General features: G+C 40.9%; 2 protein-coding genes and 1 long non-coding RNA gene across 32 annotated transcripts in view; all 3 read right to left on the bottom strand.

The window, feature by feature from the left end:
• Positions 1-99: 99 nt before the first annotated feature.
• Positions 100-14,120, bottom strand: LOC109632671 (proline-rich protein 5-like). 4 transcript variants are annotated; one of them, XM_020092081.2, is made up of 10 exons: positions 13,549-14,120; positions 11,186-11,275; positions 8,418-8,603; positions 7,203-7,283; positions 6,026-6,132; positions 4,871-4,962; positions 4,627-4,767; positions 1,614-1,758; positions 1,227-1,505; positions 100-747 (listed from the first exon to the last, which is right to left on the bottom strand). In XM_020092081.2, exons 2-10 carry the CDS (start codon positions 11,209-11,211, stop codon positions 398-400), a joined length of 1,407 nt encoding a protein of 468 aa, XP_019947640.1. In that variant the 5' UTR covers positions 11,212-11,275; positions 13,549-14,120; the 3' UTR covers positions 100-397. The 4 variants fall into 4 exon arrangements, with proteins under 4 accessions (XP_019947640.1, XP_019947641.1, XP_019947642.1 ...); XM_020092082.2 differs by having other exon boundaries at positions 11,186-11,289; positions 13,549-13,871; XM_020092083.2 differs by lacking the exon at positions 13,549-14,120 and adding an exon at positions 11,582-11,600.
• Positions 14,121-15,485: 1,365 nt separating this feature from the next.
• Positions 15,486-19,403, bottom strand: LOC138406802 (uncharacterized). The gene is made up of 2 exons (XR_011240190.1): positions 18,323-19,403; positions 15,486-15,606 (listed from the first exon to the last, which is right to left on the bottom strand). It is a non-coding gene; the product is annotated as an uncharacterized lncRNA (long non-coding RNA).
• Positions 19,404-19,607: 204 nt separating this feature from the next.
• wnk1b (WNK lysine deficient protein kinase 1b) overlaps positions 19,608-24,749 on the bottom strand; it is a 76,496-nt gene continuing 71,354 nt past the window's right edge. For all 27 annotated transcript variants that reach the window (XR_011240188.1, XR_011240189.1, XR_011240187.1 and 24 more), the window contains one exon: positions 19,608-24,742. Coding sequence is in view for 24 of the 27 variants with exons in the window: in XM_069520145.1 (XP_069376246.1) it covers positions 24,314-24,742 (429 nt within the window). In the remaining 3 variants the exon portion in view is untranslated. The remainder of the gene's footprint in view (positions 24,743-24,749) is intronic.

The following is a 24,749-nucleotide window of genomic DNA, read 5'->3' on the forward strand; positions in this document are numbered from 1 at the left end:
CACACTTCCTGTTATCATGAGGAGGAGGAGTGTCCCTCCGCATTTCTGTTTTTCAGCATGTGTGCTCACCACAGAAAACCCATTAAAAATCACACGGTCTATTTTACAATTGTTTTATTAGTTATAGTTTAGTTTAAAAGTCAAGTGATCACAATGATTACAGCTTCCATGAGGGAAAAGATCCCAACTGGAGGAATGCATCTAATAAAAGTGCCAAATCAAAAATATGTACTGGTCATTATTTGCTTAAGAGATGATAAAAAAATCTCTAGAAAAATAATTCAGTTTGAATCCCTGATGATCTCCAGAAAACAGCAGGGGGCATCACAGGCTGTCAGGAGGAATGTCAGTAATGGATCAGCATTGTTCTGAGTGCTTGTATGTGTCCGTGTGTGTGTCACGCCACACTCTGTCTGCTGCTGTCCCTGCTGTGCGTCGACCCTCCAGAACAACGCCGCGAGAAGTCAAGAAAGATGCCGTCCTGCTCGGACTCTGATTCCAATGACCCCTGGATGTGGTCTATCATGATCTCTGGACTGGAGGATGGACTGGGCCCGGAGCTCGTGTCGTGTGCGAGCGCTCTGGAGGACGAAGGGGAGTCCCACACCAGGGATCCGCTGCTGTGTGTGTCTTTAGACGGGGAGGACTCAGGAAGGATGCCTGGGGAGTGATGCTGTGGCTGAAGATGAGGACTTGTGGGACTGTCACTGACTCTGGACTGTGGGTCCTGGCTGGAGGTCATAGTATCTGTTCAAAAGAAAGTGTTATAGTTAAACAACGTAATGATCAACATGTAACATGATAGGAAGTCCCTGTGGTCTTTGTTGATCAGCTTTGGACCTCAGAGATGAGGAGACCCCAACTCACTGGAGGAACTACATTTTCCATCTGGCCACTGAACGCCTCAAGATCCCCCAGGAAAAGCTGGAAAGTGTGGCTGGGGAGAGGGTTGTCTGTAATATTTGGCGAGTTTCCTCTGATAAGCCAAAGATGATGGTTGGATAGAAACATAGAAACTAACTAAACACATTTTTTTAAGCACTTCAAGATATGTTTGAATAAAGATCAGTGTATATAATATTTTTGAACTTGAAGGTCAGAAAACCAACCCATGGTGTAAATATCCTATTTTAAAGGACGTCTGATCTGTTTATTGCTCCAGCAAGAACTACCCTTTTGCAATCTTGAAAGAAACAGATGATTTGTTAATTCTGTTGTTGTCCTACCTGAAATTGAAGCAAGTTCCGCTGAAGCCAGGGAGTGTTTGGCGAGGCTGGGTGTGCTGGCGTTGAATTCGGCCACAGAGCTGCTCTCCTCCACACAGGAAGTCATCTCAGAGACAGAGTGTCGTCTGATACCTGCACCACCTCCAATGGAGGAATCCACATCATATTCTACCACAGGGGTCAGCATGGGAACGTTGTAGCTCTTAGACCGCACCACTGGGTTTTTGGAAGCAGGGGAGTTGCCTGGTTTGGAGGGCCAGGAGCGCTGCAAACGCTTTTCTAAAGAGAGAGACAGAGAGAGGAAAAGTAGAAGAAAATTCCCTTTTTTTTTCACATTACACAACAGCTCAGAAAAACACTTCTCTGCACACACACAACTACACACACCTAATAGGCAAGAGGAGCAGTGTGGGTTGTAGGATCCATCTCTGGAATATAAGCCATGGGTGCCGAGGTAGGGAGAGACCACTTTCTGGATGAGAGACTCCAGACGCAGGTAGTCGTCTGTTACACCTTTAGACTCATGGACACCCTGTATCACACAAAGACACACACACAAGGTTAGAGGAGCTGGTGATTGATATGGGTTGGCTACAGAGAATGGAAACTTTACTTTACTTTTCTCTGATAAATGTACTTAATTTTCTTAAAGACAATAAAAACATAGTAGTTTATAAACACAGCCGGAAAACTACAGTTTAGTCCCAAAACTCAGACACATATATACACGCTAAGTAAAAAGCAATAGACAAAAACAAACCTATGTGAAAATTAACAATGGATGTAAACTTAATGATGAAACCCACCACAAAGATTTTAAACTTTGTACTGGTGTTGTCTTTGTTTTCACTGGATTAAACAGAGCTATGTTTCTCCACGAAAGATAATACAAGTTTATTTTCTCCCCTTGTAGCTCTGGTTTTGTCACCACCAGTATCTGGCTCTCTGCACTTTCTTGTTTCAGCTGCTCTAATGTTTAGTAGCTTGTGGCTGATTGTTGTTTGGTGATGGGCATTTAGAATGTAGTGGGTTTTTAGAGATGTACAGCTGCTTGTAGTGGAAACACACAGATGACTGAACTGAAACAGCTGTAAAACCACAATAACAACAACAAGTTTCATACCATGACTGAAATCATTATGAGCGATTCTTTTTACATTTCACATAGTCTCAAGAAGCATTGATTAGTGCAGCTTGATGTCATGGGTTCAGGTCTAATGTTAGTGACGAGTAAGAAAGCCCAATCAAAACAACCCTTCATGGCTTTTGTGAAGATAAGCTTATAACCCTGGACACATCCGGCAATGTGGAGTCCTGTTTATTCTTTATTGATGGCTCAGCAGTGTCGCCAGTAAACACAAACATTACAGTGTTTATCTCTGCAGCACGGCTCAGAGCCACATCTGATATTAGTGCGTTCAGCTGCAGTAAAAAAATAACCCTCATAATGAAGATGTTGCTGTTCAATGAATGAGCCACTGTGAATAACAAAGGATGGTGATGTATATATATTCTTTTAAATACCAAAGAAGAGATCAATCAATTCTCAATACTGTGAATCATTGAACCCACAGCACGGAAACAAACCACATGAAGAGAACAGACTTCAGTGAGCTGGCGTCACAGCATTTTAACAGAATGAAAGGGAAATTACTAACAGATGAAACAAGAAGTCGTGTACATTTTTTTTCTTTTTGGGGCCCTGCTTTCCTGTCTCCTTTCATATCTGTTCTCCTCCTGATTTAATGTACATTGCAGACAAAACAAAAACAGCGCAATTAAAATTGCTCATGTGTGCACAGCACATAAATCAAGAAAACTTTTTTTTCTATTTTTGTGTCTTTTCTTTTCACCACACCTCCCTCTGTTTGAGTCTAGGAGCAGATTTGGGTCAATGAGTCACTACAATGATGTCCAAACTAAATCCAACACACAAACACACACACACACACACTAACAGTTCCTGCACACAGACACACTTGAGAGCACATTTAATTAATTTAATCACTCCCTGACCAGATTTGACCTCTGAACAGTTAATATAAGTTTTTGGGAGCGTTCAGGTTAAATATTACTGTAACTGTGAACACCCAAATATCACTGATCTTGGTTAGTTTTAAAATTAAATTATGAACTATTCAACTTAAAAACCCTTGATGTCAGTTTTCTGTGCGCATTTTTTCATTTATCTGAATTATTTTTCAGGCTGGTCAAACAACACTTGAATAAATCACACAGTTGAACAAACTGAATGAACCTTTCAACAATGAAAAAATTATTTGTTTTCAGTCAAATTCAGTCACGAAGATGGTTTGAATTTTTGTGAATTTTGAGAAGCAAGCAGTGTCTCCATTTAAAAGTCCAGTACTTGTAGTGTAACAGCAACAGCATAGTTGAGTAAGTAAACAACTCTCTCTGTTTCCATAAAGTTAAGCACAATTAACGGTGTGCAGTCATACATCACTATTCAGTGGATGAGGAATAAAGCTCTACTCATGACTGGCTTGTTGAGATTTTCTGTTCTTCAGAGGATGTCAGGTCTTAAGGAATGTATAAACGAGGGTAATTCAAAAACACAAACACTATCACACACAGACGCAGCCTGGGTGCAGAGGGTACTGAGTGGTCATGGGAAGACGACTGCACTCAGTGTTCACACTGAGACGACTTCCTGTGAGATCCCACAGCAAGGGAAAAAAATCTATCTCTTTCCTCATCTCTTGTCATTTATTCTCAACCCACATCAGTCATGGGTGTTGGTGCTGCTGTGTGTGTGTGTGTGTGTGTTTGTGTGTGTAATTAAGTGAGTAAGAGACAGTAACACTTAAGCCCTTTTCAGACTTGAACAGTAAATTGAAGTTTGCCTTTCACAGTTAAAGAACACAACAGGAGATTGTCAGGGTCAGACATGTCCACAACAACAGGAAACTTTCCAGAATATTCAAGCGAGGGGAGGCGCCTGGGTAGAGCAGCAGGAGGCAGGACATGACTTTTTGCCAAAAAAGCTAGCATTCATATGTGTCCTCTTTTTCATCCGGAGATATTTGTATACTTCAAGTTTTAAGTCCATTGCATGTTAGAAACATCATCTACGTGCCAACTATCTCACTCATTTTTGTCATTTTCCAAACACTGTACACAGAAGCTGGCAGGAAAAGTTCCATAAAATATCCAGAGTAACTGACTCATTTGCGTTCTCACATACACCCCCCTCCGGAAGGTTTCAGGAAGATGTCCAGACTTCAGTGCATGTCTGAAAGCAGCTTAAGAAAGATCATGAGTGTGTGTGTGTGTGTGTGTGTGTGTGTGTGTGAGTGTGTGTGTGTGTGTGTGTGTGTGTGTGTGTGTGTGTGTGTGTGTGTGTGTGTGTGTGTGTGTGTGTGTGTGTGTGTGTTTGTACCTGTAGTATTAGGAGCATCTGTATGATAGAGGGAGGAACTCTGGCTCGGGGTCGAGCGAGAGCCTCGTCTAGTTTCAGGTTTAGGGTGATGATGTTCCTGAAGTGGAGCAAAGCCAACTGACGCACTGATGGTTCCTTTCCCTGGTGATACACACACACACATATATATATATATATATATATACTGTAAGTGTCAAGATTATAGGGTTGAATATTGTGAGTGTGGACATGGGTGTGTGTGTACCTGCACAGGATAGAAGATGGCCTGCAGCATAGACAGAACATCACAGAAGAAGAAGTCCCATGTGTCCGCCAAGGAGTCCAACAACTTCTGACCTATTTGGCCCAATAAGGAGAACAGAAAATTAGAAAATGGCAAATGCACAAATTCAAGACGAGAATTAAGTCTTCTTGTGGATGTTTTGGAAACACGTTTGCAGCATAATTTAGAAATGCACTGCATTATGCATTTTTTTTCAGCAGTGGAAATAATATTAGCAGAGTCTTAAGAAGCACTTTGGGTGCATCAGCATATTGGCTCCAATTGAAAACAAACAGTTTATCATATCAAACAGTTTTGTGTAAGCCAGAACTAAGTCTGTAAGTCAGTAAGTTTCTCACTGACTGAATGTCATGTAACTGAGAGAAGCCTTCACTTCCTGTGACGACAGCACAGAAAATATCTCACAGTCAGTGTGTGTGTGTGTGTGTGTGTGTGTGTTACCATTTCACAGGTGCCTCAAATAAAGGTCACACATTTGCCACAACAGAAAGAGAACAAAATATTTCTAGAGTCGTAAGCGCTCGCTTTCACTCTAACTCTATGTGTGTGTGCTTGCGTGTGCATACAGGTATTTACTGCTGCAGAAAAATGTTCTTCACTGATGGTGGAGATAAAGCTGTGTTCTCACAGTTCAAAGTAATAGTTCAATGTTTAACACTCCATCTGGAGTTTTAGTCAATTATTATTTTCCCTTGTTAGACTTGTGTCATGCTGAGATAAAAACTTTCTGTGAAATGAATCATTGGCACAGATATTCTCCTCATCACAGACAGAAGTGAAATAAATGAGTAATTTCAAATTCACGACTCAACAAGCAACCTTGTAGAATTTCCCCCTCTTTTAGCAAGTTGTAGAAATGCTGAATCTTTGGAAATCTGGAAGAAACAGCCCTTTCATTTATATTATAACTCCACAGCATACAACCTGTTCCTTCCACTGAATATGTACTCATACCATTGTTAACTAAACAACAATTTATACAGTATTTATATAATATATATAGTGTAAGTTTAATCTCTGTAAACTTGTTCCAGTGTTTCAGAGATGGAGCTCTGTGATTGTGAAACAACAATAATGGTACAAGTTTACAATTTTTGTAAATGTGTGTTTTTGTACCTTCATAGAATCGGATCTTGTCTCTCAGTATGACCATGCCTTTAGTGAGCAGCTGGTTCTGAAGGTACTCAGTGAAGAAGGAGCCCAGCTCAGTCTTCAGCAGCTGCCTGCAAAACACAAATTTAAAAAATCTGAGTGTGCACATGTGCAGAAGCAAGCAAACGCACATACACACGTATACCAAAACCGTCTCTAATACACACAACTGCTGACCATGAACCGGGAGTAATGTGACTGCACGCAGTGTTTAAACAGCAGCACAGTCAGGATATGAGAAAATATATTGTTCACAATATAAACAAAGAATACAGCTACATCCGAACACTTCAATAAAGGGATTTTCCACTGAAAATCCCACACACACACATGCCGCACACAGTCCAGATTAGTGTGACAGTACTTATTATATGAGGAGAGACGTTGACCTTTAATCTTCTAGGCACAGAAAACATCAACAGTACTGTTGTTTGAAAAATGACAAAACAGCCTTATTTATATGATATATTATATTATATAATATATCGAATTATTGAATTGTATTCTACTTTAGATAAGGTACCTTTACTCCAATTGCAACCATAGAAGATAGACTGTCACTGTTGCATGTATTGTACTGTGTCCAACAGAGTACAAAATATTGGATATATATATGGAGTCGGTTTTCACAGTCCTGTGTCGACTGCCCTCAGCTACACTGGCATTCAACCTCAGTAGCTTCAGCTAAGAACGGTGGGACATCAATGATCCTGTGTATGTGTTAATGATTCAGTGACGTTTAAAGTTAGCAAGCCATGCTGAAGCACTTAATGTGTTTATAAGAGTTTGTGCCTGCAAGAAATTATAGAAGAAAACGCCATGATTTAGTCAAACATCCTAAAATTTAAAAAAACTGCTTAGTTAAAAATCCAACAGACTTGTGTTAAAGTCAGCAAGAGCCCATTCCTGCACCAAGGCAAAGGCCAATCTCACCATGTTAAAGAAAGTAAATAGAATTATCCGGATCTGTCTGTTTATCTGGATCTGCTCCAAAATCGAAAGGGTTCGTCCTTGGTCCCTCCACAAAGTTTCATGGAAATCACTCCTGTGGTTTTTGATTAAACCTGCTGACTGTCGGACAGACATCCATGCAAACATAGACTTCTTGGTGGAGGTAACAATAAAAGAGGCAGAAACTAACCTGACACCTTCATTCAGAGTGTAGAGCTCATTCTCTCCCAGATCTTTCCTCTGGAAAACTGAGATCACTGCATTGTGGATGCTGCAGACAAACACACAGGGAAGCATTTAGTCAGCACTTATAACTCATAACTCATAACAAGGAGAACAGAAGGTGGAACAATATATTATGTTAGTACGTTACATGTAGGTGTTTGTTTTGAGCCTAAAGTATGCATTCCTAAATCACACTGTGCCCTTATGTCTTGAGAGTTGGAGTTTTGGTGCCTCTCTGTCTGGGCATCTGAGTTAGATATGAAGGTCCCTCAACATAGACACTACAGTGTACTGCTAGTTGGCCCTTTATCTTTAACCTGACCTTGGGTACTGTGAAGAGAGACGGAGTATCTGTGGATTTAGACGGACACTTTTCTCCTCATGGTGCACAGATATAATGTAATATACACTATATAGATAATATATAGTGGCATATACAGTGTGAGGATGGTCAAAAATCCCTCAACAGTTGTTGATATAAGATGTTCCTTTAGTTTTCATATGCACAATGTACAGTATATGCACTGTATATTGTCCGAGCTGATCAACATATATACTGGGTTAAAAACACAAATTCCAAAGAGTAAATTAAGTTAAAAAAGAAAAGAAAACTAAAGAGGGACAAACATAAAAAGCTTAGAAGGGGCATGAACTTGTCTCCCCATAGAATTCAGTGCAGCTCATGTGGTTCAGCCCTCAAACCACCTGGCAAACTGAGAGCTCTTTCTTTTTAGTCTCTGCTGTCTACTGTTTTTTAAAAAAAAGCTGAAAACCATAAAAATAACCAGAGAAAAGACGGAGAATAAAAGAATCTATGAGGCAGAATGAGATAAAGAGAGGGATGTGAGATGGATGGAGATAAAGAGAGACAGGGATGGACCCTGAGGGAAGCAGGACGGGATGAGCTGGTGCTTATGTGATTGCATACGTGTGTGAAAAATAGGTTCCTGTTCATAGCATGAATAAAGGCAAAAACACAGCTTTCTTCTGGTGATGTTTATTTTAACACGACATCTTCAGAGAAAGAGGTGCACACATGCAAAAAACATGTGTGTAAGCAAAAGCAGGAGAGCTTGAATGGGGAAAACACACATTTAATTATTCATCAACTAAACCAACATGTCTCACAATTAAGACAGATTGTGTATGCATGTGTCAGTCTCTCTCTCTGAACACCGACCTGTTCCAGGTGGCGTTGGCCCCGGCCCTCCTCTGCTGGGTCCCTTTGTCCTTACTGCACTCCTCTGCCAGCCCCCCGGCCGTTCCTCCCTTCTCACCACCTCCCCCCACTGGGGTCTTCGTCTGCGAGAGGTCCATCAGGCTGGAGGACGAACTGCTGCCCAACCTCAGTTTGCTGTGCAGACTCCTTGAGATCGAACAGGATGAGAGAGAAGCAATAATAAGCACTGGACAACGTGGAGTCGTGTTTTCAAACGTTTTCAGTAAAAAAAAATTTGGATTTTTGTTTGTTTAAATTGACTGACAACCTTACGTTTATTAGCCATCTGTTAATGTTTATACAAGCTGATACTATACTGCCTCACAGAGGGAGACAGGTAAATATTGTGAGTTCAGGAGGAGTCTGAAGAGGGAGACGTAGGGATGGGAATCTGAACAAGAGGAGGGATGATGTAAAAGGGTAAGATAAAGAAAGAGAGAGTATAAAGAAACACATGACAAAGCGAGGCAATGAGAGCAGAGGCACAGAAAAGTACAAAAGAGCACTTCAAAAGTAGTTTCCGACTGCACGTCCAGCCATGGAAATGAAAGGCATCTCAACAGTGTTTTCAGTCTCAAAAAATGGCTGTTAATGTTGCAGTTTTTATCTGTAAATAAATTAAATCTTTTGGAGCTTTGATACATTTGCTCTGATTTTCAGGGTAAAGACTGAGTTGAGTGTAGGATGAGGGTTCAGGTTAAACATGTAGTTGAGATGGTTATGTATGAAGCTAAAGAATATGTTATGCCAGCACATGAGAGTACACAAGCCAGTGGGCAAAAAGAACAAAGCAGAAGATATGGTGCAAAACGGCTAAACACACCAGGTACTTTACATGTGAAAATACTGTGATATATTATACACATTTACAAGATTTGTTGATTGAGTAATTAATTAAATGATCTGCAAACATTTTCTATTAAAAAAAAGCTGTTTCATGTGACATTTGCTGCTTAATTTGTTTTTAGGATACTAAGTTGAGTGTATTATGGTGTTAGACAAGTGGTTGCACAACAGGTAATTTGACTGTGTTGAATTACATTCTGGGAGACTGTTTATTTTAATGTTATGGACTAAACAATCATTTAATTAATTATTTAAAAAAATCCATCGCTTAATTGAATATGAAAATAACACTTTACAATTATGGACTGATTATTTTGCATTATATACTATTTATATCTACAGTATACATAAATATAAAATTCCTTATGCAACTGCTCCAGTGTCTCTACAGTCCCAAACCTGAAAATTTATTCACATTCATTCATTAAAAACAAAACAATGAAATCTGCAAAAGTTAAATAAATGTATCAAAACCTTCTTATCACACACTCACACACTCACACACTCACACACAAACACACACACACACACACGCACTTGTACTTACTCTAGTAACTGAAAAGGTACTACATATCCCCACTCCATTAGTGTGTGTGTGTCTGAGCGAGAGGTGGAAGCAAAGGATGAAAACAGACCGGGAGAAAAAACTGTCTTTGTCTTCATGGGTCTCTGTCCAACTCTTTCACATGCTCCTGCCCTCTGTTTTTTTCGTCTTTCTTTTCTCTTCCTCCACCTTTACTCTTTCAACTCCTCCCTACCCTCTTCTCTCTTCTCTCCCACTTTACCTCTCTTTCTCTCTCTCCCTTGGCCAGTCTGTGCCAGTCAGTGACCATGTGACCCTGTGAGCTTCTGTGCCCAGGCGAACAAAGGAACCCTTTGAGGTTCAAGAGCTGCCAAATGGGTGGGGAAGGATTTAAAGGTGACAAACATTTCATTTCCTTCTGTCTCTCTGTGCAGGGCCCAAGACAGAAGCTGTTCTGACACATTGACCCAATTCACTGTTCACTGCTCAATATTTCTTTAAGTAGCCATGAACTCTTCCTATTGGTTTTTAGTAAATTTGTAATGACCCATGCACCTAGAACACTTTTCACATGAGTGGAATTAAACTTAACTGAATTTAAATGATTTTGCAAATAAAAAGATGAGACAGAAGGCAGAGAAGAAGGGAAAAGAACAGCACAAGGTACAGAGAGTTGGAAAGAGAAAAAAGAAGGGATGGAAAATCAGACGCATGTTGAATAATATGGCAGGGAAGAGGAGAGAGAGCATTGTAGCTCTGTCTGTCAACCTGGATCTTAGTTCAACTCCACACAAGTAGGTCAGTGTGAGAAACAGGAGCCTTGGACTCAGTTTCTCTCACACACACACGTCAAAAAGTGAGGAAGAGTTTCCGACTACCTCCAGAAAAGAAGGTGTAGGGTTGTACCTTGTGTCACTGAATCTACACTTCAGTTTAAGTTTGCTGCTGCAGAGTGGAGGATGCAGAGCAGAAGATACAGAAACAGGCTCTACACACACACACCCCCTCTGCTGATGGGAAAATTGAAGATAAATTGTGAATTTGCATTATTAAGGAATTTAGATTTTTTTGGCTTTGAAACAGCAGGGTTGAGTTGAGAGAGAAAAGGCTGCAGACTAATTACTAAACAAAGGAGCATGAGGGAGACGTTTGAATGAATGAGGTCATTCAGGAATGTGTGCGTGTGTGTCTCACTTTCATCCATATTTGTGTGTCCCAAGGGACGGAGACAAAGAGAGAAAAGGAAAAAGAAAAAGTATTGGAACTGTCATCAATTAGACCTGATAGTTGTAGTGTGTGTGTGTGTGTGTGTGTGTGTGTGTGTGTGTGTGTGTGTGTGTGTGTGTGTGTGCATTCTTACCTCCTCAATGAGCCCTCTCGTTCCATGTTGGTCTCGACAGACAGCTGTGACCTACTGACCACCCACTTACTACTGCCAACCAATCAGGATCTGGAAAAGAAAAACTGCAGAATCACTGGTTGAGTGAGAACGTCGTCGTCATCACGTCTCATCATCAATATCATAGACTTCACATAAGGACGGACGACATGACAGTACACATGAAAGACGTTTTTCTCAGACTGTTTATGTCATTTTACGTAGTTAAGTTCTATTCATTCAGGTTAATTTGTCTCTAATTTGTTATTTGATGGAGCTGATTTTCTAATTTGAAACCCGTTTCAACCCTTTTTCTCTGAAGATATTTGTACATGTCACAGTAGGAAAAGCACAAAAGTAAATAATGTAAAGACTAACTGGTCTGAATCTTTTCCACAGATTAGTGAAACACATGTGCTACTGATGATGTTGATGAAGCCTTAATCAATGTGATTAGCCACACCTGTGTTTACCTCCTGGTTCACTTCAAAATGCTGGCTGGGAAAAAACATTACTGCGCATCACGAACTTTTTTTGCTTCATCATAATCTTAAGAACGTTTCAAGAGAATCACAGCTGTTCATTTGGACTCATGAAATAACTGGTTAGATTTGGGTCAAGGTCACGGTGGTGTTTTTAGTCTTTTGAACATACATATATTTTCTGTACATATATATATACATATATATATATACATATATATATATATATATATATATATATATATATATAGTATGCTATACATAATATGCTGAGCAGAAGTTGAAGGCTGCGTCTCAGTTTCATGGATGTGACCATTGAAAACAATGCAGAGTATTCACCAGGATTATTTCTATACTGTACACAAAGTGGCTTTAAAGACAATAGTAGTTTACAGAGCCGACCATGTTGTTATAAAATGGGACGTTTGTACCGTCTAGTTCTCAGACACAGTAAATTCACTGACACTTGCACACTAACAGGTGTCTACTCACTGTCTGGCTCACTACACATTATTCTAATCAAATTACAGTGAAGAGGCAGAGACAGACATCTGATCCCAACACAAACTCAAATGCCCCAAGTCGCTCATTCACTCCCTCTCACACACACACACACACACACACGGTGAGAGAGAGATATAGATAGAATGACACACATACACACACACACACACACACACACACACACACACACACACACACACACACACACAATACTTCAGGCTGGGTAAGTCTGAGGCTTCCTCCTGACCTGCATCACTGTCTTCACCAAAACACTTTACTTAGTTTTCTCCACAGCAACACTGATATAATATGCAACATTAAAGTGTCTGTGAGTTACAGCAGTAGTTTTAGATTCTTGGCAAAGCAAATTATGCGTCGTCGCATTACTCAAAACAATCGTTAAAACTTTTAATTTCACAGTCTGGGCAATCATCCTCAGTTTAGATTAAAATGTTGATGCGTGTGGCTGCTGGGTCAGTAATGACTCAGGTGCTTCAGGCTTTACTTCCTGGAAAATGTGACTTGCTGCTTTGCAAAATAAACCATATTATTCTTTATAATTCTTTTAAAGCATAAACTGGGTATAAAGATAAATGACATGTCTCCACTTCCTCCCTTTGTGTAAAGTTGAAGCCATGTCCCATCTTTGAAAGAGGAGGAGGCCGAGTTTATAACTATACGCCACTAGGAGGCAATCCAGATGATTTGGCTTCACTTGAACTTTCGTGTGGTATCTTTAAATGCAGCATGAATATGAAACATATGTTTGTTCTTCTGTGAAGTGCAGTGAACCTGCTAAGAGACACTGCTATGAGACTAGAATGGCGCCTGTTCATTTTTGTGAACGGTAGATTCTTGATGTATCCACGCTGCCTGTCTCTGACAGCTGCCTCTGTCTTAAAGGAAAGACTGTAGACCTCCAGATTGTGGATCAAGGGAACTTGATCCGGATTCTAATCCTCTGACCAAGACTTCCATGAGCAGTCCTGTGAATGAAAACCTCCCACATAAAAACCTGATTTCTCTTCCTCCTCCAATCATACCACCTCCTTTCTCTCTGCAGGTTTATATTTTAAGCAGATATCAGGGACTCACACTGCCAAAGTAACACACACACACACACACACACACACACACACACACACACACACACACACACACACACAGTAAAACCAAACCACAAGCCGGAGGTCCTACTAACACAACCCACTGGTGTCTGAGTGGTTTGAGCAGTGAAACTATTAGAACTCAGTTATAATGTAAGTAGAGAACATTCCCTTCAGGAGAAGTGAGAGAGTAATGATAGAGACAGTAGCTCATTCTGTCACTGCTAAGCTAACATGAGCAGGTTCTACTCACTGTGTTCATGAAGTCTGTGCTGCTCTGGGTTGAAGTCTCAGTCAACTCTGAATTCAACTCAACTCCAGCTTCTTCCTCTGAGGACTGGGAGCCTCACACACACACTCACACACACACACTCACACACTCACACACACACACACACACACACACACACACACACACACACACACACACACACACACACACACACACACATACACACAAAAACACAGGCGCGCGCACAAACACACACACACTCCTCCGTCACGAACACTCAACTGCAGGTCCGCGGCGCGTGAGGACAGAGAAGAAACGATTTGTGTGTGAGAGAGAGACATAGAGAGAGACACACAGAGAGCGATAGAGAGAGAGAGAGACACATAGAGAGAGACACACAGAGAGCGATAGAGAGAGAGAGAGACACACAGAGAGCGATAGAGAGAGAGAGAGACACATAGAGAGAGACACACAGAGAGCGATAGAGAGAGAGAGAGACACACAGAGAGCGATAGAGAGAGAGAGAGACACATAGAGAGAGACACACAGAGAGCGATAGAGAGAGAGAGAGACACATAGAGAGCGATAGAGAGAGAGAGACACATAGAGAGCGATAGAGAGAGAGAGACACATAGAGAGAGAGAGAGAGAGGCTGAGAGAGGGAGAGAGAGAGGGAGAGAGAAAGAGAGAGTCACAGAGAGAGAGAGACGGTGTGTGTATGTGTATGTGTGAGTCCCTAATGCGACAAAAAGCAAGTCCCCATAGCTTTAATCATTTTTTGGTAAGGTTCGGTTTAGGTTTAGGTTTAGGTTTAGGTTAGGGTTTAGGTTTAGGTTAAGGTTAAGGTTAAGGTTTAGGTTTAGGTTAAGGTTTAGGTTTAGGTTAAGGTTTAGGTTTAGGTTAAGGTTTAGGTTTAGGTTAAGGTTTAGGTTTAGGTTAAGGTTTAGGTTTAGGTTAAGGTTAGGGTTTAGGTTAAGGTTTAGGCTTAAGGTTTAGGTTAGGGTTTAGGTTAAGGTTTAGGTTAAGGTTTAGGTTAAGGTTAGGGTTTAGGTTTAGGTTTAGGTTAAGGTTTAGGTTAAGGTTTAGGTTAAGGTTAAGGTTAGGGTTTAGGTTTAGGTTTAGGTTAAGGTTTAGGTTAATGAGAATATATGTGTAATCAGCTTTGAGGAAATCCACTCATTCAATTTTGAGACACACAAAAACCCCAGAGATGTGGAGCTTGTAGAGGCTGTAGAGCAAAGGTCCAGAAGTCACCAGAGACTGTGGGGTTCATCCTCTGGGGTTCATGAACGTCGATATGACATTTAATGACAACTCCTCAGATGGTTGCTGACATATTTGAGTTTGGACAAACAGAGCCCGTCCTGGCTGAGGACAAAGATAAGAAGCAGCTTTGAACACAGGGTGAAAACACTGAGTCTTTGTTGTGAGCACATTGGAATCACATCATGTTTAATTCATAGTGAAATAATTCACACGCAGACCAGGACAACAGCCACCCACTGAAAACACTGGACATCACACTGAGAGCTTTTAGTGCCAGCAGAGGGGACCACTCAGCAGTGTGTGTGTGTGTGTGTGTGTGTGTGTGTGTGTGTGTGTGTGTGTGTGTGTGTGTGTGTGTGTGTGTGTGTGTGTGTGTGTGTGTGTGTGCGTGTGTGTGCGTGTGTGTGTGTTATTACTTCAGAACCTTTCTGCACTGTAAAAATAACACCATATAACTGCCCAGGTAACTATGACTTTGTGAATCAGTGAATAAAGAACATTTACTGGTTTGTAAACTTAGCAAAAACTTTATCATGTTAAATTTGAAAAAGTTGCTACTTTTACACATGTATATGTCAAAACAAAAAATGTGTCAGCCGAGCGTGGATTATGATTAAAACTAGATTGCCTACATATACAATATGTGTTATGTCAGACAGAAGGACCCAAACGCAGACACAGACAAATTAAAGTGAAATCAAAGAGTATGTTTATTACTCAAATGACAGGTGACAAAGAGTTGCAGGTTTACAGTGTGGTGGAAGCTGGTGAGTGGGCAGGCAGGTTGGTTCTTTGGTGGCAAGCGGACAGGATCTGAAGAGACGGAGGACAAGCACCAATTAGCAAACAGGCAACAGGTAACAAGCAAGATCATCACAGCTGCCTGTCCACGCTGACTGTTGTGCAGCAGTTGCTGTTTGCAGTGTTGTGCCAGTTCACACTTAAAAAGAACGAGTTCAAAGTTCAGTTCATGCAGATGAAAATGAACTACTTCACTTTCATAGTTCATTTTTTATTGGGATGATTTAGAAACAAACGTACGATCATGTGTTAGTTATTAATCGACGATGGAGGCCAGTTGAGGTATAAACAGGGTTAGATAATTACTGCAGGAGTTTGTGTCCGCTACCACTCTGCAGGGGAAATGTGATGTCACAACTAAACCTAACTTCTCAGAAAAATCAGAGTGAAACATTTATTTGTTGTGTATTTTGACTTTTTAGTTATAAACCATGTCACATCCAGTTGTGACAACTGGACAAAATGTACTCACAACAATGGTTCTGTAATAAAATTGGTCCTCTAAAGTATTAAAAGCAAGATTACACCCACACCCAAACACGTGCACGCACGCACACACACACACACACACACACACACAACCTTTAGCCCTCAACGTCCTCTGCTCCTCCCTCAGTAATAAGGAACAGGTTCATAACAGCAAATTCATAGGTCAAGGCCAGATTGTATCTTAAATGTTCTCAGGACTGGAAAACATACATACACGCACGCACGCACACACATACACACACAGCAGCGCCTGGAAAAACACAGCTTGCTCACTAATCGCTCAACAATATATAAACAAAGTGTTACCTCTGTGCACACACCAACATTTATTTCTATATTTTGACACACACAGATACACAACCCTAACACAAACACACTTGCATCCTGGTTCAAACCACACACAGTGCATTCAGAGAATATTCCCTACCCTTCCCTCTTCTCACATTTTGTTATGTTACACACTTCTTCCATACAGACTCACAGACTTTTAGCCTTCCTCATATATTTTGAGTTTCTCTTTCACAACCTGTTTCTGATTTGGTTTATTGTGAGTAATTTGTACTTTTACAGCACACTCTGAAGTTGATCTGAGTGAGGAAGGGGCAGGTTCTGAAACCACAAACAAACACACACACACACACACACACACACACACACACACACACACACACACACTTATTTGGAGCCAGACTGTGGGAATGGAGTCGTTCCCAGCTGTCAATCATGACGTTTCACCCTCTTTATAAAACTACAGAAATCCATAATTAAAAACCACTTGAATAAACATCAGTGGGATAAGAACGACTTAAAATGACGTGTGAAAAAATATTCTTTCCAACTCTAACCCCATCCACTTACATGGAGGAGACAGGGTTTGTGAGCAATACGGCAGCCAGCGACCAGAAGGCGATCCAGACTGTCGTGTTACAGTCTATGTATGAACCTGACTTCAACTCGCATGGTTTGTCAGTGAATTAACAGATAGCGATTCGGTGCCTTGCTCAATGGCACCTTAACAGGATGAGGTGTCTGTCCCTGTGACCTTTCGGACAGATGGTCTGTGTAGCGATACACAAATGTTTGTTTGTGTTCAGCTACACCTAAGCTCCTCCTGTCTATTTAAACACACAAACACACACACACACACACACACACACACACACACACTCACAAGCACACACGGAGGACACGCAAACACACACGTTCAAGGCCACAGGTGGACGGGAAAATCACAGGTGCACATTCAGTCCGCTGGAGTACACATGTAACACAAACGCACACTCTCTCAGTCTGCAGACAAACTCCATTTAAAGTCAGTGTGTAAACAGACAGTTGGGGGGGGGGGGGGGCCCTCACCACCCGCTGCAGCTTCTGCTTACACAGCTACAAGATTACACTAAACACTGCCAGGCTGCAACATCATCGCTGCTGCATGGGGGGGGGGGGTTCACACGATGAAAGAAAGAGAACCTATAAATATAAACTAATATATTTATAACGGTTGATATTTTAGTTTCAGATACTAAACATCATCTTTTACTTGGAACACATGTGACGAGACGAGAAAGAGGAGAAGAACCCACACATAAATCAAATTAGCACCAGTAGCTGAATGATTACTGTATAAAATGAGGGTGGCCACATTTATAAATGATGGTTCTGATTTCACGTTTAACCATGAAATGATAATTTAAAACCCAACAGAGACACTTGATCCCACATCCTGACGACTGTTTGCATGGACAAAAAAAGCAAGGGTGACCACTGTTTAGTAAACACACACACACACATGTACACGTACACACACACACACACATGTACACGTACACACACACACACACACACACACACACACACACACACACACACACACACACACAGAGCCCTTCATTAGTCCTAGTATGGAAAGTCATTGTCAGCTAAAAAGCGTAACAAGTAATTATCTGTGTTTATATGTAAATATATATTAGAAAAATCTGTGGTTGGTGTCGTCAAAACAGCAACCAACACTTCAGACACATGATATTAACAGTAATGTGATTTTTTAAAAAGACAGATAGTTAACAGCTACATTCACTGAATCATGCAAAGCTCTATATGCTACTTATGTCTGTGTAGTTTTCTTAATTAGTGATATATCATTGTCAAATTAACTGCTGAAGTAAAGACTACATCTCCTGAAACACACTATTTAATCTGGAATTAAGTACCAGCTGTCAATCTTCTCAGCAGTACTTACAGGTATTGATACATCTTTATCTTCAGGCCACTTGAAGGGTAACTCGAACAGGACGGTGGTTCCCTGATACTGTACTGTATAACAGGGATTTTCTCACATTAGTAAAAAGGCAATTATTTGTCTGACATGGGGGAAAACAGAAGGAATATAAATTGTTTTATTAGTCTTTGGTGGAAATGTCTTTTATTTGACTGATTAGTGACTTTAAAGAAGCTACATATGTGTAGGAGGTTTGTCTCTGCGGGGGAAAGTCCCACCTTGTTCATGGTATAAACCAGTTTGGTTTCTTCTCATGATTATCACACTTCGTCTTCTCTGATCTCGAGAGAAGCATTTATAACAATTTAAAATAGGATGAAATAAATTATTAAGTATTAAGTATTTAAATGGAAGTTTTTTCTCCCCTCATGCTTTAACACACATCTACATGCACACTTTCAAATACTAAAAAAAACATTACGCTGAAAATCAAACCTTTCATTTTCCTGGCTAGTCAAGCTTATTCAAATATTTCTAAAAGGTTATTTCATCTCCGAATAAAAATTTCAACCTGAGGATAATGAAATTGTTGTTTCCTCTTAACTAATATATTCAAATTTGGAAAGCACATGCAGGTTCTCTGGTTAAATTTAACAAAGCTGACAACACGATAAAAAACCTAGTCAGTATAATTATTTTACAGTGAAGTATAAATATCATAGCAGGAAAAGAGTGTGATGGAAATGTATTGTATTGTTATTATAATCGAGCGGTTGAGTCTTTTTTTCCTTCCTCCCTTCCTTCCTCAGGCCTCTGTTTCTCTGAGCTCAACATTTTATTCTCACTGTTTCCATAGTGACACATAATGAGCTCAGGATTCACACCTCTCAACAAGCTGTTTCCTGAGATCAGTTTAATGTGGTTAAAGGAAGGAAGGGGACCTGTGTGAGCAACAGATACTCCTCCATGTTAATAAGGAAACATGCTGCAGCCTTGTGGAGAAACACAGGTACTGCTGTAACAACAGAGAGATCAAACTATCTTGAAGGGATAGTTCACAGAAAAATGAAAATTCACTATTCTCACTTATAATTCACTTATCTACTCACCACTGTGTCGATGGAGGGGTGGGTGTTGAGTCCTCAAAACACTTGTGGAGTTTCAGGGGTAAACAGCGTTGCCGCCAAATCCATTACAAATGAAGTAACCGGCGATCGCTTCCTCAAAAAGAACAACAGGAACAAGCACAAGTAATTTCCTGCAACGTAAATTGTCTGTACAAGTGATTCAAACTCAGTCAATTCCATTCATTTAAACAACTTTTATTTAGTTTTTACAAATAAAGTAACAAATTTTATTGTATTGTAGCGCAAAGCGCAGTTTCTTTTTATTATGAAGCTTGAACACTCTATACTTAGTGCAAAACATACCATTAAAGGCTGCCGATGACTCCCTACATGTATTTTTTCTTGTTTTTCTTCTCATCCGTGTGTTTTTTGTAATTCAACCACTGTTGTACAATGTCAAACATGATACAGAAAAAAATGAAACCACTCAATTAAGTTAATCGCTGCTAGAGACGTTAAAACTGCAGATAAACTGAATTAGAGAAAAAAGGAGAGAACAGTTTTTCAGTAACAGTCGAGAAGAACTCGAGACTCAATGTCATTCCACAGGAGAGAGCTACAGGAAACAGTGAGGAGATGAGTGTGTGTGAGTGTGTGTGTGAGAATATGTGTGTGTGTGTGTTGATCTGTTGGTGCATGAGAAGGCATTATGTGATTTTAACATGTGGGCACTTTTACAATAAAAAGCATAAAGGGAAAGCGAGTCCTGTTAAAACACCAACACACTAAATCTCTAATGTGAGCGAGTTAAAACAACTATTGCTGCACTTTATCTTTGTCACCAGAATTTAAACCTTAAAGTAAATTTCACAATAAGAGTCGCCAGCGCTGGAGAACTCCCAAACCTTTCCCAGTAAGAGCTCTCTCCCAGCACGACAACACACAGTCACTTTACAGGATATTGCATTACGGCCATTGCACACAGGGCATTCCTTTTCGTAGTTTTGTGTAGTAGAGACACAGCAAAAATATGATCACACCTCTACTGTGGAAATCATTTGAGGCTCGAGCGGTTGCAAAGTGAAACTCCAACCAAAACAGCTCCAGTGAGTAACAGCAGGTAAATATTACACTCAAATGTTCTTTTTTTAAATTTCTTCACTTCTGATGGTTCCACTCCACTGACAACACGTCAAATGGCACTGAGTCGATGGCGTCATTTAAGGATTTGACAGAACGCTCTGAACCGGAACTAAAGCAAAGTGGCTCAATTATTATTCACAGCTTCAACCAAACTTGCTAAGTAGTAAAAAATTTTGCATTAACGTTCACGGGAAAATGTCACAAAAAACAAACAGGCAGAAGCAATGTTGTCGTTTTTGTAGAGACTTCACAAAGTGACCTTTTTGTAATGTGTTAACGTGAATCCAGAACAAAACCTTCCCAACGAAAAACCAAATAAAAGATGCAAGGTCTTTTTTATGTGAATATTAAAGTTTGTACCAGATATGTTTTGATTTTTTCTGATAAATGAAGGTAAAGCAGAACAGGGTGTCAAAGGCCTAGAATCTGAAACCCCCATTGCTTCCATCATGACTACCACTGTGCTCACATTCACTCTAACACCACCACCACACATTTAGTTTAAGCGTGATTGGTGCAGCTTCACAAACACAGTGGGAACAGGAGTGGAGGAGAGGATGTTCATACCTTTCTCGGACTCTTTGCTCTCTTTGCACAGCAGCAGCAGCACCTCTCAGATGGGGAAGCAGACAGCAGTGCGCTACCGGCCTCATAAATGCTTTTAGATTACAGAAGACAAGACATCCGACATCTTTCCTGGTGAGTTTACATATTTAGGCAAACAAGAGTGATGTGTTCATACATGAAAATAGAGATCTTTGTGTTTACTTTATGTCTAATCCTCATGGATCTGATCAAACCACAGACACAGTCCTGATGAAGCAGATTTGGAGTTTTAATATTTAAAGTTGCACTGCTTCTCACTCATTAGAAAATAATTAAATTGTGCACAAAATCCAGAAGGAGATGCTTTTTCTTTTACATTCAGAGGCCACGAAATCAGGAACCAATTAAACCCGCTTCAACTGACTGTAGAGTAAAAGCTAAACTTTGAGACTTTATTCCAAATTAGTATTTTCATCTAGATTGTCTTGTTATCAGCCAAATTCACAAAGCAGTAAGAAAGAAATACGATTTATGTTTTGGTATAAAACACGTATGACACCAGAGATAAGTCGGGATTAAAGAGAAATTGATCTTTCGATCACTGTGTCAATGCATCGTCTTCTGACTGAACTTTCTGCTGCACCAGGGCCAGTGCCTCTAAAGTACAGAGTGGTCCAAGCTTCAAATACAATCTTCAAAAACTCCAATCTCCTTAAAACGGAACCCCCTTCCTCATATTTACAATTAAAACCCTGAAAAAACAAAATGGCACCAATAAAGTATCACGTTCTCTCCATCTTTTCTTGGTGGTGTAACTGGGCCTGAAGACACAGCCGGGCCTCGTGCGCATAAGAGCAAAGCACAGCAATGAAAGAAACAACGCTGATATCAAGGTCTTCAATTCAGCTTCCTCCTTTCTTAAAATTGTATCATTTTGAAGGACACAGAGAATTAACCACAACCTGTTGAGCTGACAACAGCAGCTCATTCCAGCTCCATCAACCAGGTCCAACAATCACCGCCGATGTCACAGTGACAACCCGCAACTCCCCACGCACGCTGCGCCCACGTCAACCCAAATCCTTCACCCACCCCAACAAAGAAGCAACAGGAAGGAGGCAAGGCACTAGTAAATACCTCTAGTATTCACCAGAGGCTTGGAGGGGGGGGAAGAGACAGAGCAAAAAAAATAAAAGACAGACTTTTTCTTTTCAAGTACATTAAAATGGACACCATTGGTTTATACATTCACATTCATCTAACAAAACCAGGGGAGGAAGGGAAGAGGAGGGCTATTTAAAGTGTCTGATATACTGTATAAGTACTGTATTAAGAAAAAAATAGCTAGCATTACTTTTTTAAAAATCTACATACCAACTATCCTGCCGTTCATTCTGTTTTTTTCTTTATATTCAGGCTCTGAGGTCAGTTTCAGCTTTCAATTCAATCAGTTGTAAAGATAAACTGAAGCTCGGGTGATTCGTTGTTGGTATAAGGCATTTGTTTAGAAGGAAGTCCTCAGTGAATGAATTTGTGGACGTTTATTGAAAAGAGTCGTTTTTATTTTCACATTTTGATGAGAATTTGCAGAAAGCAGTGAAATGAAAGTGAAAGGACCCCGAACCGTTCTCTCGTTTTTTTAATATTACTTTGTGACATTTCAACCTAAAACTAAAGTCGTCCAACAACACTTTCGCTAACAACAACAATAATCACAGTGTTTCCACATCGGGCACCGATGTGCGTGTATAACAGGTCCGTCGACAGAACATGTTTTTGTTTGTTTCTTTTTAAATAGAATAATAATCATTAACAACAATAATGTTGATAATAAATGTACATTGCAATTATTTCAACCCGAGTGTTGAAACCAGCTTAATGACGCTAAGAACTGAGACATCTATGTTCGTTAAACAGCTGCTACGCCTCCAACGTGTGTATTTACATCTGTCTGTGCATGAATGTGTGTGTGTCTGAGTGAATGTCTGATGTGTGTGTGTGTGTGTGTCTGTGTGTGTCAGACTGCCAGCTGGGGGTAAGAAGCAAACAAAACCAGACAAAAAAACAATACAAAACCAAAATAAAAGAACTAAATGGAATCATCAAATTCTACAAAATAAACTGTACAGGGACTGTGATATTATTCTGATAACAAGGCCACTTTTTCACAATGAGTTCTCTCATGTTTTTTTTCCTTTCCTCTTAAAAGGTTTCTGCTGTTATTGCTTCAAATGGCAACAGAGAGGCGGAGAGAGGGATGGAGGAGAAGGAGGAGGTGGAGTCGTGACAGTGAAGAGGTGTTGGGCGCGCAGGAGCATCGTCGTGTCCCAATAAGTGCTCTCATCGATTTATCATTCCTGAAGTAAGCAGAGGAACAGTAAAGAAGGTGGCTCTCTCCATCTCCACCTACTATCTATCCTCCACCTTTCTAGCTCTGTTCGAATGCTTTGCCAGAACGGAGGAGGAACGAGAAGCCGTCACGACTTCCCTCAAGCTGATTCCACCAAGTGCTGAGCTACAACTGTTCTATGAATGCTTTAATTCCATTTGTTCTCGATATTCTTTGTGCTTTTGACAGTTAAGAAAAATGTCTGAATACTGAAGAAAACACCTGACTGATCACACACAAGATAATAATCACAGACACAGTTCTAAACATCTTTTTCTTCCTACCAAAGCTTTTGTCTGCTGACGTTTACATCGTCACCACATTCTTCCCCTTTAACCGCATGTTGTGTCTTCCCACCGTAAACTAGGACACGTGCGCCCCATCATGTATGAGCTCATCCACTCAATTTAAAGCACGTTCTGGAACAAGTGTGATTAAGTAATAATAGCTCATACACAACATGGCACACACACACTCAGTCTTTAACACCAGTCCCATACCCTGTCACAACCTCTTTGGCCTGTTAACATTGCACTCATCAGTCTTTTCCTTTATCCTTGAGCATTTGGCTGCTGTCACAAGCCCGAGTCAAACACAGCAGGCAAGGAGATTGTTTAGCTGCGTCTGTGACAGTGTCTCGCACACTTGGATGGAAGCAGAGGGAAAGGGAGATGGTCGCACTTGAAAATTCTCTTTCCTGGTTTCTTCTCTTGTATCTTTTTCCATTCTCCTGACAGGTCAGGTTCCGACAACTTTAAATCCCGTGCTCCTTGTTCTTCCGCCCCCTCTGACTGATTCAGCCCAAAACACTCTTCGCCCAGTTCACACCTGTTGGGCCGTAGTTCACTCCAGCCCTGATCCCCAGCCCTACGTGGTCCTCAGATTGGGTCCTCCTGGGTTGCTGACAGATTTCTGCAGAGCGTTGGTCAAATGGAAAGCCTGGAATGGCCCCTGCCCGGGAATCTGACCCTGTGGGGTGGGGTAGGGGCCCAGGGGTTGGGAGGTGCTGACCAGCAGGGGCCCAGGCTGTCCTGGAGCCTGGTGTTGGGTCGACAAGCCATGAGCCGGACCAGACCACTGCGCGCTGTATGCTGCGCTGGGGGTGTAGTGGATGAACTGGGAAGGCTGGGGTTGGGGTGGAGTGGAGGAGGCGGGGGGGTGGCACAGGGAGCCCTTGCGGCCGGCCATAGAGGTAGCGGTGGGGTTTGTGGGTAGGTGTGCAGAGCCTCCGATGCTGCTGGGACACAGTTGGCTGGGAGCCGAGTACTTCCTGCCCAGACTCGCTGACTGGATGACCTTACAA

The sequence above is a fragment of the Paralichthys olivaceus genome, chromosome 23 (assembly GCF_024713975.1).
Source record: "Paralichthys olivaceus isolate ysfri-2021 chromosome 23, ASM2471397v2, whole genome shotgun sequence".
Taxonomy (NCBI): domain Eukaryota; kingdom Metazoa; phylum Chordata; class Actinopteri; order Pleuronectiformes; family Paralichthyidae; genus Paralichthys; species Paralichthys olivaceus.